The sequence below is a fragment of the Natator depressus genome, chromosome 1 (assembly GCF_965152275.1).
Source record: "Natator depressus isolate rNatDep1 chromosome 1, rNatDep2.hap1, whole genome shotgun sequence".
NCBI classification, from domain to species: Eukaryota; Metazoa; Chordata; order Testudines; family Cheloniidae; genus Natator; species Natator depressus.
Window position 1 is genome coordinate 148,871,554 of NC_134234.1, and position 20,236 is coordinate 148,891,789.

At 39.1% G+C, this 20,236-nt stretch overlaps 1 protein-coding gene across 1 annotated transcript in view; it reads right to left on the reverse strand.

Moving 5' to 3' along the window:
• Positions 1-20,236, reverse strand: part of CFAP47 (cilia and flagella associated protein 47) — a 635,949-nt gene that overhangs the window by 385,563 nt on the left and 230,150 nt on the right. Inside the window, exons 38-40 of the mRNA XM_074968655.1 lie at positions 18,059-18,209; positions 12,009-12,097; positions 1,363-1,449 (exon numbers count right to left, since the gene is read on the reverse strand). Coding sequence (XP_074824756.1) covers positions 1,363-1,449; positions 12,009-12,097; positions 18,059-18,209 — 327 coding nt within the window. The remainder of the gene's footprint in view (positions 1-1,362; positions 1,450-12,008; positions 12,098-18,058; positions 18,210-20,236) is intronic.

Genomic DNA, 20,236 nt, shown 5'->3' on the forward strand with positions numbered 1-20,236 from the left:
ACCATGTACTGACAGGAAGTTAAATAATGATAAGCCTTCTGTATAGCTAGCTTCCATTACGTGTGAATGGGACATCTTACGGCCACGAATACTTAGAAAGCAAACTGAATCATTCAAAATATATTTCATTCTATGATTTTAAAAGTAATGGTCTTCAATTCAAGTGATTGTTAAACCATAAATAATTCTAAATCTCTTGGCAAGTTAAGAGTATTGCTTCATAGGTCTGTGGTAGCTCCTCTGTTGTGCTAAGACAGTTATTTGTACAGAGTCCAAAAGTTTCAGTTCTCAAACCTCTTTTCTATCTTCTCCTTACTTGTATTCGTAATTATCAATCTTGGTGATACTCATCAGTCTCCCTCACACATACAGTAACTTCTTCCTGTTCCACCTCTTTTGTCTTAACAAATAAACTTGTGGATATTTGTTTCACCTCCTGTCAGCTACAGATGGTGAAGACAGAAGTACTTCTTTTGGGCACGATGAGTATCCTTAAACATAGCACTTTCTTTCTTCAACATTCCTCCTTCACTCAGATTGTAACTTGCCTCTACCATCTACTCTAGGCCATTTTTACCACCATTGTCAACCTGACCTTGAACTCTGCTCCTCTTTCCATACATTGTACATCAGAAAATCTGTCTACAGTCACCTAAGTAACAATGGCTGTGCACATAACTGCCTCACCTTAGATCTCTGCATTTGCATTCATCTTTTTTCATCTTTGAAAATCCATAGTGTATGGCCTCCTAAAGCTATAGGATTTAGAACTCTAGCATGTGCAGAATTTTGTCACCTGCCTCCCCACATGCTAAAAAAAATGTAAAGATCTCACCCCCTCCTGAAACATCTCCAGCCTATTCGGTTCAGGACCCAGTTCAATCCAAAAGAACTTTTCCTTGTTTTTAAGCCTCCAAATGAACTTAAAGAGTCACTAAGGCAGACTGGTTCCTCTCTCCACTTCCTTCACTCATTTAGCACCATTGTGCTCTCTGTCTTTTCACACATCACCACATTTGCTCTAATATTTACCTGTTCTGCTGTTTCTTCCTACCACTGAAGTCCACCTTTTCCCTCATCTCCCATACTCAACATATTTCCATCTCTTCAGATCTTAACTTAATATATATATATATATATATATATATATATATATATATATATATCTTTTTCCAATGCTTATGATGATATTCTTTCATTTATAAAATATCTTTTCATAAATGTTATGTAATTTCTATCTTATGCCAAAATCACATTTTGCAATTCTTGAAAGTTTAGGGATACAGATTTATACAAGATGTTATGCCAATAAAGTTGTATTACACCACAATACACAATCAGTAACTGAATTTTAAAACCTACCTGTGTTTTTCACCCTGCTTTACCTGGCTGGCTTGATGCAATTGCTCAGGCATAGTTAAGTAAGTTGTAGATTCCACTAAAATGACTCTGAAAAAAAGCAAACATGCATTCTTACTGTACATATTATTTACAAAATGGAAGTTTATTACTTTATCTAAAAATCTGAAACAAAGTCCTGGTAAAGAAAAGTATTACAGTCCTCACATTGGAAAACTTAAAAAGTACACTAAAATGTGCAAAAATATAAGGGACAAGAAGTTTACTTTTTTTCAAAATTATGACTCAAGTTTCAAATTCACAAAAATTCCAAGACACTTCTCAAAACATAAGCCACAATTAACTTCTTTGTAATTTAATAATAGGAAAAAAATGGTTACTAACCTTTCTGTAACTGTTATTCTTCAAGAGATGTTGTGCATTTCCATTCCACTGTAGGTGCGTGCACTGGACACACACACTCACCTAGAGTGGAATGGACATGTGCAGTCACTCAGACAAGAACCTACTTGGAGCCACCTATTCAAGGAGCAAGTATATTATGAAAAACCAAAACTATTACTTTAGCTAGATCATAGGTCAATTTGGAGTCCTTCCTGCAAATCGATGAAGAAATACTTTTCAAATGACATATGGCATAACCTTCAACACATCCTCAGCCATAGTAAAGAAAATAAAAATCTGAACATTCAGCAATGTCCCACAGCTTAATAGAACTCAGGTATGAACATTAAAATAGGAACTATTTTTTCCAAAAAATTTACATATCCAGAGACTAATTCCATACTGAATGAAATGAAACATCCAACTGTCTCTGCTCATCAATGTAACTTTCCAGTAACTATGAGTAAGGCGGTGAGTTGGTCACGGATTCCGTGACTTTCTGTGACTTCTGCAGCGGCTGGTGCTGGCTCAGGGGCTGTCCAAGCCTGGCAGCCCCTGGGCCAGCAGCAGCAGTTTGGTGTGTGGGAGGGGGCTCATGCCTAGAGACAGGAGAGCTCTTACCTCGGGGTATGGGGGCTCCCACTGGCATGGTCCTACAGCTCCTAGGCTGCGGAAGGGCTTAAGTAGGTTTTTGTTTGAGTGACTGGACATGTCCCACTGGCTGCGGTTCCACCCCCAGTCTCTCCAGTACCTTAAGTAAACACTTTCCCAGAGATCCAACCTTGTGGGTACTCTGAATTTACAGTTCAGTTCTTCAGGCACACATGATAGTGAATGCAGACTGTCTCATGGGTTTGTAAGAGCTTCAAAAAACACTCTTTACTTTAGTGAGACAAGAATTATGCAGACCTAGACAAAACTAAAAATACCTATTTGCATTTCCCTGCTTCAATTTCCTCACTACTCAGACGTTATTTGGGCTTTCTGGGGTGTTCAGGATCCCCCTTACTGAACATGACTTCTCTGAATCATGAATCTGTCTCTTTCCTCTGCAGCCAGTTTCCTATCTGCTCTCCCTATACAGTGGCCAGCAAAAGAACCTCTCTTTTACAACTTCCTCTTTGGTGAGGTGACCCTCTGATCAGTTTAGTTAAGAGACTGAAGTCCCTTACCAGGTAATCGGTTGCTTAGTTACTTTTTCCCTGGAGTTCAAACTGAAAAATTGGTATGCCCTGGGTAGAGAATCTCTTTGTTCAGAGGTGCACCATTTGAATGGATGATTATCAAAGTTTAATGACCCTCTATTGTTAGCCCTGTGCCAGGTACAAGAATTTCTCTTGTCACTTCCAATGGGTTTTAGCTCTCAGTACAGAGGCAACAGACAGCAGAGAAGGCAAACAAGCTCCACATTCAAACTAGGATTTGGAATCTGACACAGATACACAGAGCCTCCAATATCAACCAGAATTCCCCTAAGTAGTCACACTGACCATGACACATAATACTCCAAGTGAGTAAGGGTAGCAGAACCTGGACTAAATATATTGATGCAGCTCCAGCTCTCCCTAAGGCTATGTCTACAGAGCCCTGCGGTTCAGACTAGGGGGATGTGAATTGCAGCACACACTTAACTCCCCCATGTGGACCATGTGGGTGTGAACTAAAAGGTACATAGTTTACATTTATGTAGTTCTCTTTAAACAGCAGTTCACACCGTCAAAGTCCAAACTGTGGGGCGATGTAGACAAGCCCTCAGCATAGGCACTTATATAACTTGAGAGCCAATTTAAACAATACTCCATGTTGTGGTCTCAAATCATCATTTCACTGGCCTTCGGGAGTTTTGTCCTGATCAAACTTTCACTGTTCGTCTTTGATGAGCTAATATGACCCCTATCCATGCAAAGCATGTTTGACAATGTTTTAAACTTGGATGTGTAAAATTAGAGACGGAGCTAGGTACCTAAGTAAAGAGTCCTGATGTGTTCATGGCTCTCAGTGAAGCCAAAGACAGTGGTGAATGATCAGCCCCTCTGAAAATCAGGCCATGTTTATCTACATGACTAAAAAGGATTTAGACACCTAATTTTAGGCACCCTACCTTTGGGTGAAGTGCTTAAACTGTTCTTGTTTGTTTAAGAAGCTAATGCACCCTGCATTTGCTAATGATGCAAAGTTCAAATGCCCCTGTTGGAAAAACAACAAGGAGTCCTTGTGGCACCTTAGAGACTAAGATTTATTTGGGCATAAGCTTTCATGGGATAAAACCCACTCCATCAGATGCATGGAGTGGAAAATACAGTAGGGAGGTTTAAATACAAAGCATATGAAAAGATGGGCGTTGCCTTACCAAATGGGGGGTCAGTGCTAACGAGCCAATTCAATTAAGGTGGAAGTGGACTATTCTCAACAGTTGACAAGAAGGGGTGGAAATCACTTTTGTAGTGCTAATGAGGCCAATGTAAACAAAGTGGCCCATTTCAAACAGTTGACAAGAAGGAGTGAGTATAAGCAGGGGAATATTAGTTTTTGTAGTGACCCATCCTCTCCCAGTCTTTATTCAGGCCTAATTTGATGGTGTCCAGTTTGCAAATTAATTCCAGTTCTGCAATTTCTCATTGGAATCTGTGTTTGAAGTTTTTTTATTGGAGAATTGGGACTTTTAAGTCTGTTACTGAGTGTCTAGGGAGACTGAAGTGTTCTCCTACCGGTTCTTGAATGTTATAATTCTTGATGTCAGATTTGTGCCCATTTATTCTTTTGCGTAGAGATTGTCCAGTTTGGCCAATGTACATGGCAGAGGGGCATTGCTGGCACATGATGGCATATATCACATTGGTAGATGTGCAGGTGAACGAGCCCCCTGATGGTGTGGCTGATGTGGTTAGGCCCTATGATAGTGTCCCTTGAATAGATATGCGGACAGAGTTGGCACCGGGGTTTGTTGCAAGGTTTGGCCGCAAGGACTCCTCATTGTTTTTGCTGATACAGACTAACATGGCTACCACTCTGAAACCTGTTGGAAAAAGACAGTCTGACCAAATCTCTGGGAGTAAGTACTGATATTCTGTCTTCTTGAGGCATCACAGCACACTCTCAAGACAATGTCATGAAAGGAGGAGGATTGACATGACAGTCAACTCAGGTTTCCCCTCACCAAGTATATGGCCATCTCCAGGGTAGAAGAGAGATCTACAGCTCTCCTGGATGGTCAACTTAATTGGGAAGGTACTGGGTACACTGCTATTTGAACTGTAATGCCTCCCTGAGAGAAGGCAGAGAGACAACAGGTTGTCAGGCATTTGCTCACTAAATCATCTATGGACATTGATGATTTGCACTAACTGTTGCCATTTTGGGGCCAAGTTATTCAATGGGGGTGGGAAAGCAACTAGAATACCAGCTGTTGTCCTCACCTTTCCTTGTTTTCTGTTGCTCAGATTTCTAACATGGGAATGGTACAGAGATTACACATGGATCTTGCAATCTGATGATCTCCTCCCACCAATGGATAGAAGTCAGGTGCCTCTGGTGACTTTTTAAAGTAGTGTTTTTAAATGAAGTCATACCCATATATTTGATACCAATTAGGGATGTTGATTAATCGCAGTTAACTCACGCGATTAACTAAAAAAAATTAATCACAATTAAAAAAATAAATTGCAATTAATCGTAGTTTTAATCACACTGTTAAACAATAGAATATCAATTGAAATTTATTACATATTTTGGATGTTTTCTACATTTTCGAATATATTCATTTCAATTACAACACAGAATACAAAGTGTACAGTGCTCACTTTATATTATTTTTATTACAAATATTTGCACTGTAAAAATGATAAAAGAAATAGTTTTCAGAGTAGCAGCCGTGTTAGTCTGTATTCTCAAAAAGAAAAGGAGTACTTGTGGCACCTTAGAGACTAACCAATTTATTTGAGCATAAGCTTTCGTGAGCTATAGCTCACTTCATCGGATGCATAAAATAGTATTGAAAATAGGTGAATTGAAAAATACTATTTTTCAATTCACCTAATGCAAGTACTGTAGTGCAATTTCTTTATCATGACAGTTGAACTTACAAATGTAGAATTAGGTACAAAAAAACCTGCATTCAAAAATAAAACAAAGTAAAACTTTAGAGCCTACAAGTCTAATCAGTCCTACTTCTTGTTCCACCAATCACTCAGACAAACAAGCTTGTTTATATTTGCAGAAGATAATGTTGCCCACTTCTTGTTTACAATGTCACCTGAAAGTGAGAACAGGTGTACACATAGTACTGTTGTAGCCGGTGTCGCAAGATATTTACGTGCCAGATGCGCTAAAGATTCATATGTCTCTTCATGCTTCAACCAGCATTCCAGAGAACGTGTCCACGCTGATGACAGGTTCTGCTCGATAATGATCCAAAGCAGTGTGGACCGACGCATGTTCATTCTCATCATCTGAGTCAGATGCCACCAGCAGAAGGTTGATTTTCTTTTTTGGTGGTTCAGGTTCTGTCGTTTCCGCGTAAGAGTGTTGCTTTTATAAGACTTCTGAAAGCATGCTCCACACCTCGTCCCTCTCAGATTTTGGAAGGCACTTCAGATTTTTAAACTTTTGGTTGGGTGCTGTAACTATCTTTAGAAATCTCACATTGGTACCTTCTTTGCGTTTTGTCAAATCTGCAGTGAAAGTGTTCTTAAAACGAACAACATGTGCTGGGTCATCATCTGAGACTGCTAGAACATGAAATATATGGCAGAATGTGGGTAAAACAGAGCAGGAGACACACAATTCTCCCTCAAGGAGTTCAGTCACAAATTTAATTAACACATTTTTTTAACAGCATCATCAGCATGAAAGCATGTCCTCTGGAACGGTGGCTGAAGCACAAAGAGGCATATGAATCTTTAGCGCATCTGGCACGTAAATATCTTGTGACGCTGGCTTCAACACTGGAGCGTGAATGCCTGTTCTCTGTTTCAGATGACATTGTAATTAAGAAGTGGGTAGCATTATCTCCCGTAAATGTAAACAAACTTGTCTGTCTTAGAGATTGTCTGAACAAGAAGTAGGACTGAGTAGACTTGTAGTCTCTAAAGTTTTACATTGTTTTATTTTTGAGTGCAGTTATGTAACCAAAAAAAAATCTACATTTTTAAGTTTCATTTTCATGATAAAGAGATTGCATGACAGTACTTGCATGCGGTGAATTGAAAAATACTATTTCTTTCGGTTTTTACAGTGCAAATATTTGTAATCAAAAATAAATATAACGTGAGCACTGTACACTTTATGTTCTGTTTTGTAATTTAAATCAGTATATTTGAAAATGTAGAAAACATCAAAAAATATTTAAATAAATGGTATTCTATTATTCTTTAACTGGGCAATTAAATCGCGATCAAGTTTTTTAATTGCCCGATTAATCGTGATGAATTTTTTTAAATGCTTGACAGCCCTAGAACAAATCACATTAAGTAATATCCATTTCCACAATATATTCATCTGGTGCATTAAACTTCTGGTTTTCCTGTTGTGATAAATCCCTTTCCCATTTTTGTCAAATGAAAAATAAAAATACCAGAATAAGCTCAGATAGCCAAATGGGGTGATGATTTTAGTGTATCACTCAATTTTTATGCTTTTATACCCTTTTTCTCCCTTATTTGTTTAGTTTTTCTCTGAAATTTTGGAGAGTCTCTCTAATTTACTAATTAATTAATTCATGTATGAATCTATGAAAATATAGGAAAATATCTGTGACTTCACCCCTAAAAAACCTTTAGCAGCTTCTCTTCTTTTTTCCCTAGAAGACTCTTGTCTACTCATTCTGACACTGAGTGGTTTTCCACATTTGGATCCTACCTACTTCCGTTTTGATTCGTGCAACATTAAGAATAATTTAGCTGATCAAAAACAGAAAGCGGGGAGGGAGAGAAAACAGTAAGTCATTGGCCAAGCACTACAATTTTGATAATGCTGTTGTAGAATTTCTATTTTACCATACTTGCTACGGAACAATCAAGTGTAAACTGATCTCAACAACCAGTAGACAGAACTCACTCAGCCTGGTCAAACCAAATGTCTATATTTTTTCTGAACCATACTAAGAAAGCAGTAGCAGAAGGAAGATAATATCTGTACAGTATAAAAATAGAGTGACCTGATTCTCAGCTGATGTAAACTGGCATAGCTCCAGCTGAGGATCTGTGCTCTTAGCTTTCAATGGTGCTATGCCAATTTACATCATCTGAGGTTCTGGCTCACAGTTTTCACAATCAAAAAGTCAAAACTGACCAGCAGTTACCATTCTATGATATTTAATATATGGAAATATTTCCCCATATTAGAAGATAAAATAGTTGCAGTACTTTAGAGAGAAACGTTTTGAAACTGTTAAGAGCATTTACTTTTTAAAAATTAAATATAAATATTCAATAAGAGTTTAACAAACATATAACAAGTGTAAGTACAGAAAGTATTTGTTTTTTTAAAAAAAAGGAAAAAGAAACAATGCTACATCTAATAAAACAGAGAACTACCAGTGGAGTTATTTAGCAAGAAAATTTTTCTGCTATGTAAATATCAGGAGTTTTCCCTATATTTAACAAAGAGTTGAAATACCTCCGCTTTTCAATAAAAAGAAAAGGAGAACTTGTGGTACCTTAGAGACTAACAAATTTATTTGAGCATAAGCTTTCGTGAGCTACAGCTCACTTCATCGGATGCATACAGTGGAAAATACAGTGTGGAGATTTTATATACACAGACAACATGAAACAATGGGTGTTACCATACACACTGTAACGAGAGTGACCAGGTAAGGTGAGCTATTACCAGCAGGAGAGAAAAAAAACCTTTCGTAGTGATAATCAGGGTGGGCCATTTCCAGCAGTTGACAAGAATGTGTGAGGAACAGCATGGGGGGAAACAAACATGGGGAAATAGTTTTACTTTGTGTAATGACACATCCATTCCCAGTCTTTATTCAAGACTACTGTAATGGTGTCCAGTTTGCAAATTAATTCCAATTCAGCAGTCTCTCGTTGGAGTCTGTTTTTGAAGTTTTGAAGTGACCAGAGAGATTGAAGTGTTCTCCGACTGGTTTTGAATGTTATAATTCTTGAAGTCTGATTTGTGTCCATTTATTCTTTTACGTAGAGTCCTTGCTTACAGACAGCCCCCCAACCTGAAGCAAATACTCACCAGCAACCACACACCACACAACAGAACCACTAACCCAGGAACCTATCCTTGCAACAAAGCCCGTTGCCAACTGTCCCCACATATCTATTCAGGGGACACCATCACAGGGCCTAATAACATCAGCCACACTATCAGAGGCTCGTTCACCTGCACATCTACCAATGTGATATATGCCATCATGTGCCAGCAATGCCCCTCTGCCATGTACATTGGCCAAACCGGACAGTCTCTATGTAAAAGAATAAATGAACACAAATCAGACGTCAAGAATTATAACATTCAAAAACCACTCAGATAACACTTCAATCTCTCTGGTCACTTGATTTCAGACCTAAAAGTCCCAATTCTTCAACAAAAAAACTTCAAAAACAGACTCCAAAGAGAGACTTCTGAATTGGAATTAATTTGCAAACTGGACACCATTACATTAGGCTTGAATAAAGACTGGGAGTGGATGTGTCATTACAAAAAGTAGAACTATTTCCCCATGTTTATTCCCCATCCCCACTGTCCCTCACACCTTCTTGTCAACTGCTGGAAATGGTCCACCTTGATTATCACTACAAAAGGTTTTTTTTCTCTCCTGCTGGTAATAGCTCACCTTATCTGATCACTCTTGTTACAGTGTGTATGGTAACACCCATTGTTTCATGTTCTCTGTGTATATAAAATCTCCCCACTGTATTTTCCGCTGCATGCATCCGATGAAGTGAGCTGTAGCTCACGAAAGCTTATGCTCAAATAAATTTGTTAGTCTCTAAGGTGCCACAAGTACTCCTTTTCTTTTTGTGGATACAGACTAACATGGCTGCTACTCGGAAACCTGTCACTCCACTTTTCAATGTATCCTTTTCAAGTGTCCACTCTGTACAGTGTATTTAAAATGTTTCAGAATGTATTATTGGAGTCCTTCAGACTTCTTTCCAGTACTGTACATAGAGCCCTACCAAATTCACAGTCCATTTTGATCAATTTCATGGCTGGGGGGGACAGGGTTTAAAATTAGTCAATTTCACATTTTCATGTGTTTACAACTGAAATTTCAGTGTCCTGACAGTGAGGGTCTCAACACATTCCTCTGCCAGCAGCCCTGCAGGGGAAAGAGAAATCCTGTCCCTCCCCATCCTGGTGGGGACTCATAGCTAGGAGCCCCCTGGCTGGGGCGCTCCCAGCAGCAGGGGAGATCGAACCCACCTCCACAAGCCTCCAGCTGCAGGAACCTCCAGGGCTGTTGTCCAGCATGGGAGCTTCCTGCAGCAGGGGGAGGCCCTCGGAGTGGAGTCTGATCTCCCCCGAGGGCAGCCGTGCAGGGACTTGCAGCTAGGGGTTCCTGGCTGGGGTGCTCCCAGCAGCAAGGGGGAGATCAGATTTCATGGGGAAAGGTTAATTTTATGGCCTGTGACACATTTTTCATTGCTGTGAAATTGGTAGGGCCCTATACATAGTTAAGCAAATGAATTCCCAGAGAAGGCCCGAATGGTTCAGAAGACTGGCAATGTGATATGGAACCTTTCACCTGTAGCTTGCAGTTATTTAAAATAGTTGTGATCCAATAGCTGCAGAGTCATCCAGATGAAATTAGTTTACTTGGTGGCCCTAATCTACTTTCTGGTGGACAGGTATCCACATCATAAAAACCACAAGAGGTACCCATGCTGATTGTCTTAAGGAATGAACAAACATGGAAACTAAACTAATTCATCTGACACCCCCCCCCCGAGGTAGTTCAGGTCAAAGCACAATGGTGGGACACTGAAAGCAACTTCACCAGCTGCTGCCCATGCTGAACCTATTTTTCAAGTATGTAGAAGTTTGTTACAAGGAGGAGGAAGAAAAATTATTTTTCTTGACCTCTGAGGATAAGACAAGAAGCAATGGGCTTAATTTGCAGCAAGGGAGGTTTAGGCTGGACATTAGGAAAAACTTCCTAACTGTCAGGGTGGTTAAGCGCTGGAATAAATTGCCTAGGGAAGTTGTGGAATCTCCGTCATTGGAGATTTTTAAGAGCAGGTTAGACAAACACCTGTTAGAAATGGTCTATATAATACTTAGTCCTGTCATGAGTGCTGGGTACTGGACTAGATGACCTCTCCAGCTCCCTTCCAGTCCTATGATTCTATGATTCTATTTTGTAGATAAACAGAGGACTTCCATCCTCAGAACTGTCAAACTAGCAAATATTAACAAACATTAAATTCACTTCACAAAAAAATGAAAATAAAACTGTGATGAATTAACATGAATGAGTACCAGTCACATAACAAAAAAGCACACTGACAAATTTCCATTAATCGTTCATGTTTCATCACGAGAGTACTTTGTAATTCCTGAGATTTTTTTGGCATATCCCATTTTATCCTATCACATATGAAATTACAAGGAGGCAATGTGCGTATTAAACAGGGTATCATTAAGAGAAGCTAGAAATAATACAGAAAACTGTTTTGTGTTCTGTGCTCTTAAATACAAATTAATTTTATGGTCCTGTATTTGGGTCTGCAGATTAAAGACAAAATCTGGAGCCAGATCACACAGCACTGAGATATTACAGCAACATAACTTTCTACTTCTTACATAGTAGAAAAAAAAATGTTTGCATCTCTGGAGATGTTCCATATATTGTGAATACAAAAGAAAAAAATAGATTAATTGATGGTGATGTGAGTCCCTTGGCAAATGCGTATATTCTCTTTTGCATGAATATTTCAGTTTAGTAATTTAACCAGCAGGACAAAGCAGATTGGGTGGGGGGGGAACCCTATTAATTAACATGGTTTGTTTCTCTTTGGAATTCTGCTGGATCTCAGCCATACACAAAAATACAAGCAAGGTTCATGAACTCCATTTGATGAAAGCTGTAGTTTCATTGCTTACACCAAGATGGATTCCAATTAAGGTTTATTTATCTACTTTATTCATTATCATAGTGCTTGTAACAATTTGGGAAATGCAAATTCCTATAATTTAACTTCAATTTTTCCTACATTTTTAAAGAGGAGAAAATTATGAAAAAGACTAGATATACATATTATTATAGTTATGATTTTTGTCTTTACAAAATTGCCTACCTGAATGTTCCATCAGTTCTGAAGGGACTAGTAACATTCAGACTAACTTTCTTCAGTTCATAACATGGGGATTTGCATTTTAATACATCCTAAAAGAGAATAAAAAGTTATATCAGTGTGGGAAAATAAAAAAAACACTCCATACTTAATCGAAAATAAACTAGTAACTAGGCAAAAAATATTCCAAATACATGGTATAGTTAATTTCCTGTACACTGATATTAATATCACTAGTATAATTAACATGTAAGGTTTTGTTGCCAACATATAAAAGATGATTTAGGGCCCAATTCCTTTTAAACATACATGCTCAACCCCCACCCTTCTCCAACCCCGCTTTTCAGAATTCTCATATACAATACGACTAAGGATTGAGGGGAGGAAAAGCTATTTTTCTTCTTTTTTTCATATCACGTCTATCCTTCTCCCTATCACAACCCTCTCCTCCACCAAATTCTTCTTACCCACTAGCTCTTGTGTATAAATGCTCTCCCCAAACCTCTCCACATTGCTCCTCCTCAAGGCTTACTGCTTCCCTGATGCCTACAAAAAAGTCAGCCAATTCATGAAGGTAAGATTGAGGAGTAGCTGGATATATATATATTTGTATATTTTATTTAAAATTAAGCTAGTGGATGTCATCATCATGTTCCTATTACGCCTCTGGCATTCAAGGCCATGGTGAAGCTCCTCCACTCCTGTCTGTTTCTGGCAAGTCTTTCAATGGCTCCCCAGCTGTGCCCCAGGTTTTTCAGCTCAGCTTCCACAACTCTTCGCCATGTTGTTTTTGGGCAGCCTCGTTTTTGCTTGCCTTTGGGTGTCCATCTTATTGCTACTCTGGTGATGGAATCAGTTTCCATCCGAAGCACATGACCGATCCACCTCCAATGATGGCAATGATGGTGCTCAGATTCTCTTGGCTGAACTGCGTCAATAGATCTTGGTTTGAGATTGTTCTGAGCCAAAAGATACGGAGGATTTTTCTGAGGCAGGTTGTATGGAATGAAGACAGTTTGGACATGTCATACTTTCTCATTCCCCAGCATTCTGCACTATAAAGTAGTGTTGAAAATACGCAGCTCTGATAAATCTTGAGCTTAGTTTTGGTGTTGTATTTTGATGATTTCCAGACTGTATTTAAGCTCCTGAAGGTGTTCGTGGCTTTATTGATTCTGTTCCGGATATCCTGGCTTGTTCCACCATCCTGGCTGCCCAAGTATGTGAATGGTGCTGCCCAAGTATGTGAATGTTTCTATACTGGTGAGAACATAATCCTCTATCCATACTGGTGATGGTGAGGCAACATTAAAGCTCATGATATCTGTCTTATTGCGGTTGATTTTCAGTCCAATTTGCTGGCTGAATGCATTGAGTAGAGTTGTTTTTTCTTGTATATGGTGTTGGGTATGAGATAGGAGAGCGAGATTATTTGCAAAGTCCAGGTCTTCAGGGGATGAGAAGAGTGTCTATTTATGCCTCTTGACATGTCTTCTGTTGTATGCTGCATTACCCAGTCAATGGCAATGCTGAAGAGGATTGCAGACATGACACACCCTTGACATACTCCTGTTTTGACTTCAAAACAGCTCACTGTGATCAACACTACTTGTAAACTTGAAATAGAAGCTTTTGATGACACCGATTATATGGAAAGGAATTCCATATGCTGCGGAATGCGCCACAGGCTGGACCTGTGAATGTTATCAAAAGCCTTCTCAAAGCTTATGAAATTTATGTAGCGTTGCCATTCCCATTCTAAGCACTGTTCTATTATGTTTCGTAGAGTGACGATCTAGTCTGTGCATCCACGCCCTTTCCGAAAACCAACTTGCTCTTTTCTGAGAATGCTATCAACTGCCTCTGATATACGTTGGACTATGGTCTTACACAATACTTTCCTTGGCACAGATAAAAGTGTGATACCATGCCAGTTATTACAATCACAGAGTTCCTGTCTTTGGTATCTTCACTATAACCCCATTGGTCCACTCATCTGGCACTTTTTCCCTTTCCCAAACTGATGTAAATAGAGGGGCCAGGATAGATGCTGCTGATTTAGGATTTACCTTGAACAATTCTGCTCAAGTTATCCTTGCCAGGAGCTTTCCCATTTTTTAAGGATTTGATGGCTTGAACGATCTTTTCCTTAGTTCCTTAGCTGATACCAAGATCTTCTTCTGCTTCCTGGATGTTTGCTTCCCCTTTAGGTGGCTCCCTGTTCAGCAATTCTTTGAAATGCACCATCCAGCACATTTCTTGTTCTTTTTTGGTTAGTAGGTGTCCTTGTTTGTTCCTGATGAGAGTGTTGGTTAAAGAACAGGTTTCAAGCACTTGCAGACCTTGATGAAGATGAGAGGAATGCAGATGAGGAGATCAACAAGAGATGGGATAAAGTAACAGCAATTTATAAACAGAGCAGTGAAGCCTGTCTAGGCTACAGGCAGAAGAGAAGGAAGGAGTGGATTACACCCAGCACATGGAACACCATAGAAACCAGATGAGCCCCGAAGAAAAAGTTTTAGACACAAAATCCCAGAAGCTAAAGACAAATACCAAGAGCAGTACAGAACGGCATACTGGGAGGTCAAACGCCTTGTGAGATCGGACAAATGGCATTATATTGATAATCTGGCAACACAAGCAGAGGATGCAGCTGCTCGTGGTGAACAAGGAACCATCTACAAAATTATAGATGCCAGCTAGTGTGCAAGAGGACAAGGTTGTAACCAGTCCCTGCCATGCCATCTCACGGACAGTAAGTGCTCCCAGTAGTATTAGCTGTCCCTGTATCCTTGTGCTCTTGACAGCTTGAAGTCTTTATGGCTACTCCATGCCCACTAGCACTGAGGATGGGAAGCTTCCTTATCCTTCTGTTATTGGTACAGCTGTAATTTGTAATTTCCATATGATGATGTAGCCTGAGTTACATCTCTTAAGGAAACAAATTGGTCCAACGAAGTCAGCGTGCATCCTTTGCAGTGATTGGTGGAATGTGTTTTAGTGTGTTTTACACTAGTGCAGAATGACTTTTGGCCAATAAAACTGTTAAGTTCCTGAAAAGTCCAATCATTCCTCTGTGAAGTAATCCATTTCATGTGACAGCAATAATGGTGGATTAACCTATCACTAGTGGTGATAAATGGGAAATTATTTCACTTTTTTCAGATGAATATTTCTAAGGTCTGGATGGCCATTAGCATATAGTAAAAAATGAATAACCATGTTAAACACACTGACAACATGTACAAACAACTGGACTTGTAATTCAGAAGCATGATGTTACTCCAGTGAATAAGGAGACTCTGAGAATGCTTATGTTGAAACGAAAGCTGTTCTGTGGTATGTAAAAGGAAAGCTGCAAAGATGTAAATAGAAAAAGAATGTAGACCATACTTACAGGCTAGGGGACTCAACCCTGGGAAGCAGTTATTCTGAAAAGAGATTTGTGGGTGGTGGTGGATAATCAGCTACCAGTGTGACACTGTGGCCAAAACAGCTAATGTGATCCTGGGATGCATAAACAGGGGAATCTCAAGTAAAAGTAGAGAGGTTATTGTACCTCTGTATTTGGCACTGGTATGACTGCTGCTGGAATACGACGTCCAGTTCTGGTGGCCACAATTCAAGAAGGATGTTGATACATTGGAGAGGGGTCAGAAAAGAGCCATAAGAATGATGAAAGGATTAAAAAAACATGCCTTATAGTGATAGACTCAAGGAGCTCAAATTACTTAGCTTTACAAAGAGAAAGTTAAGGGGTGACTTGATTATAATCTTTAAAGCATCTATACAGGGAACAAATATTTTATAATAATTGGTTCTTCAATCTAGCAGAGAAAGGTATAAAATGATCCAATGGCTGGAAGCAAGACAAATTAAGACTGGAAACAAGGCATACATTTTTAATGATGAGAGTAATTAACCACTGGAACAATTTACCAAGGGTCCTGGGGGATTCTCCATCACTGACAATTTTTAAATTAACATTGGATGTATTTCTAAAAGATCTACTGAAAGAATTTGAGGGGGGGGAAGTTCTATGGCCCGTGTTACACAGGAGCTTAGAGGGATCACAATGATCCCTTCTGGCCTTGGAATCTATGTATCTATGAAATATTTTCAAAAGGAGCTGTTCTCTCAGCACATAGAGGAAGAGTTGCTGAGGCACATTTAAATATATATTTAAAGCTGCTTTACAATGAAGATCTGTATATTAAATTCAAAACATAAAATGACTCTACCCAGGGTGCAGTGGGATATTGCATGGTCCCTTGCAGCACTCGAGCCCCAAGTAGGGATTGTGCAGTGTCTGCAGGCGCAGTGGCCACACAACATGCCTGCACAAATCCTTCAAACCTAGGCTACAAATGGGGTGATCTGAGTGTAGGCTAAAAGAAGAGCTATAGATCAGCTGCACACCAGGCCTGCCCCTTGCCCCTGGGTTGCGGAAAGTGGATGTCACCTGCCACGCCTCCTTTATCCTCCGCTCCCCACACAGAGTCCTAATACCGAAATTCCATGCAAGTAGCCAGAATTTCACCCTTAGCAAACATTAAGGGTCCGCAGCTGAGAATTCAGTCAGAAAAAGCCAAATTAAGGCTTCTCGACAACCTAACTCTGACCTGCTTACATGCCTTTAATTACATGATCACTACTATTTCTCATACAATTTTACCATAACCATTAGATACATGTGTTCTGTCTTGGAGTGGGTCTCATTTTTTCTTAATTACAGTACTTTTCATTTCACTGTACTAATGGGCCAAGTTTTCTTTACTGTTTACTGATATAATTTATTCTCTCTCTAAGGTATCCATTACAATAATTTTGTCAACAGCCATATACAACATATCTCCTTGTCAACCAGCAGCACAACCTTCCTTAGGCCCAAGGCAGGGAACGAGGCAGTTAACTAAGGAGCTAATTTCATGTGCACATTTGTGGAGCAGACATCCTGTGGTGCAAGTCAGTGGGAAAAGTTGTGAGAATCTATGCAAACTGTTAGCGCATGGCAAGCTGTGGTGTAAATCTACCTCGCACTAGCCAGCTGTGCATAAATAGTTTGCATGGACCCTGCTGCTGTGCACTAAAACTTTCGCAGTGTTCTTTGAGCTACTCCCATTTCCAAGCAGGATAGATCAAAGCGCACTAGGCAACTTTTAATGCACATTAGTAGGGTCCACATGGACTTAGTGCATGCCAGGCTAGAGCAAGGTAGATTTATACCCCCGTTTGCTGCACACTAACTATTCATAGAGACAAGATCTAAGTACAATCTGTATCATAATGCATACAAACAAGGCAGCAACATTAACTCTGGCATTTCCTGGCCTTTGAGTACCTACCTTAACATAGTCTATTGTCTGGAATTTCCTAATTTCCCCTCCCCCAGCAAAAAAAAAAAAAAAAAAAAAAAAAAAGTGATGTTTGCGTTCCTAAAAACAGACAATAGCCCATCTACATTTTATAATCTGGATCTATTCGCAGGAGGAAGTCTCTTTCCTGTGATCCTGGAATCCCTTATTCTCAGCCGATGGGCACCTTCAGTACGTTTTAATCTGTGCAACCAAGCCAGGCAGGGACATGCAGTGCAGACATCTTTAAGTTCAACTGTCTCCATACTCCAGGGTGCAATATGGTGCAGGGGAGAGAAAAAGGCAAACAGAAAGACTCCCCAGAATAGCCGTTAGCCCAGTGGTCACTCACCTGAAATGTGGGTGACCTGGGTTCAAGTCCCCTATCAGCCTGATTTGGCATGGGAACTTCATTCTGAGTCTCCTACATCCCAAGTGAGTGCCCTAACCATTGAGTTTTTGGCTTTTCTGCAGTGGGGATATGTTGGTATCTATTGGTTTGTCTCTCATTCTTATTTCAAAAGGTCTAGTTTTCATTTTGATAAGGAACTAAAATAAATGCTGAAACAATGAAATTTTTCACAAAATTAGATTTTGGTTTTACTGCCAACCCTACATATCATTTAAGGCCAAGAATTTTTGAGAGTGACTTACAGGAACATTCACATTTTTTCAAATGACATACACGGTACTTACAGCAGGGTCAATATGGTTGACTTTAGATTTCAGAGAGAAAGTCATTGTTGTACCTCTTACTTCACTTACAGTCTTCGAAACCAACAATAACATTGCTTCAGCAGGATGTAGAAAGCGACTGGTGAATTCCACATTTATATTTATTTGGCTCCTAGTTAAAAAAAAAAAAAAGGAATCACTTTCTTTAGCATTAACCAAATTAAACTCACAAATTAATACCAAAGAAACCTGGAGGGTCATTTCAGTACCAGAACATTTTAAAAAGATTTTTGAAGAGAGGGTGGAGAAAAGGAAAATTACTTTTGAATTTGCCAATATGCAATGCTGTGTCCAAAAGCTGTTTTTTGTTTGTTAAAAAGGGGCGGGGGGGACGGAGAGAGCGAGAAATAATAATAATAATAATAATAATAATATAGAAAAATGTGTTTGTTTACTTGTACTATCAGTGTAAAGTTTAAAAACAATAACATTTAATATTTATACTCTTGTGGTGCAAAAAGTGCCACCCTTTCCTTGTATTTTTTGTTCTAGGATGACAATTAAGTTTATTTTGTGTTCCCTTTCATCCAAGAGAAGTTTAGAAGTTAAACAATAAGATACTTTACTACAAATATTGTGGGTCAAATCCAGAAGTTCTTATGCAAACTCTCAGTCAAGTCCTATTGGGTGAGGGCTGAGTAAAAACAAATAAGGGTTTCAGGATTTAGCGTATAATTAGAGAGGAAGGAAAAAGTGCTTTTGTGTAAATGAAGACTGTGTAGCTGATAAAGCCACAAAACCAGAAAGCATATTTTAACAAGGGGGCCCTAAAAACAAGGGGACCTTAATGAGATTCTAAAAGAGGTGGGAAAGAAGTATGATTTGCCCTAGCCCTGGGACAATGAGAGATTAATTATCGTTATATAATTATAGAAGAATAAGCTTGGGTTCTTAGGACTTTGTGCCAACAAACATCTTAAAATGGTACTGAGGTCAGAAAAATAACAGTGCATGGGTGAAAAACAGAAGGCTGTTTTAAAGCAAGGGAATTAAAAAAAGCTAAAAGCTAAAAAGACACAGTATTTCAGAAAAAAAAGACATTCTCTATAAGGTCTGAAATATGGTGGTAATATAGCTACTCAGAAAGGAGAGGCTCCCAGATTTTGTGGGCTGTTTGAATTGGAATCACTTACAATGTAAGTAGAAGGAAGTGAAAACTTAAACTATGAGGTCATCTGGTTAATACTTTTGGTTAATCCGGTTAATACTAATACCATGCAGATTCATAGAAGAAGCCCTAGAAAACAGCAGACTGAATGCAACAGATGGTAGAAGACTACTATACAACAATGTTCTTGAAGTTTATCTTAGTTCAAGATTACTAGAAAGTTATTAATTATGGAAGACAATTTTAAAGTTACACATGTGATAGTGTTATTTCTGGAGCAGAAATATATCTGGTATTAAAATCAAGAAAAAACAACAGAGGAATTCAATGACAGCCAGAGGAAGAGATGGGATGCATGTTAAAACAATTACCAACAAAAAACCAACCAGTTAGCTACTTTTAATAATTGTGATTTTACACCTTCAAATAATGTATTGTATCTAAATTAAGTGAATACAGGGGACAACTTATCTTTAGAGAAGCAGAACCACAAAGTATCATTCTGGCAAATTCTCATTCCTCAATCTGGAGCTCTCTAGTAAACGACAAGCGGAATTCCACATGCTTTAAAGTTTTTGGCCATTGGTGGCAGCAGTTGTGGGTTGGCGTCCAAAATTTCCCCCCTTTCCCACTGACAGTTGTACGCCATCTGTGATTTGAACTGTCACCATTGGAACATTCTGGTCAGGTCCTAACTGAGCAGGAAATGAAGGCTCCCCAACATGGTAAATCATTCATAAAATAGTGATTGAAGGAGTGCCTTAAAAACATAGAGCAATAGAAATACGAGAAAAAACAGCATCTCAAAAACAACTTCCCATTCTCACACTCAGAGGTGAGTGAGAATCCTGCCAGAATGATATTTTTCACTGAAGTAGAATTACAGGATAAGTAATTCCCTTTTCTTCTTAAACAGCCGTCTAGCTAGTAAAATGCATTGAGTCCCAGCCTACCCAGTACCTACAAATACTGCTAAGCATTTTGTTAAAATATGTAGCAGCCACTCCCTCCCAAAAGGCAAAAGACTAGAA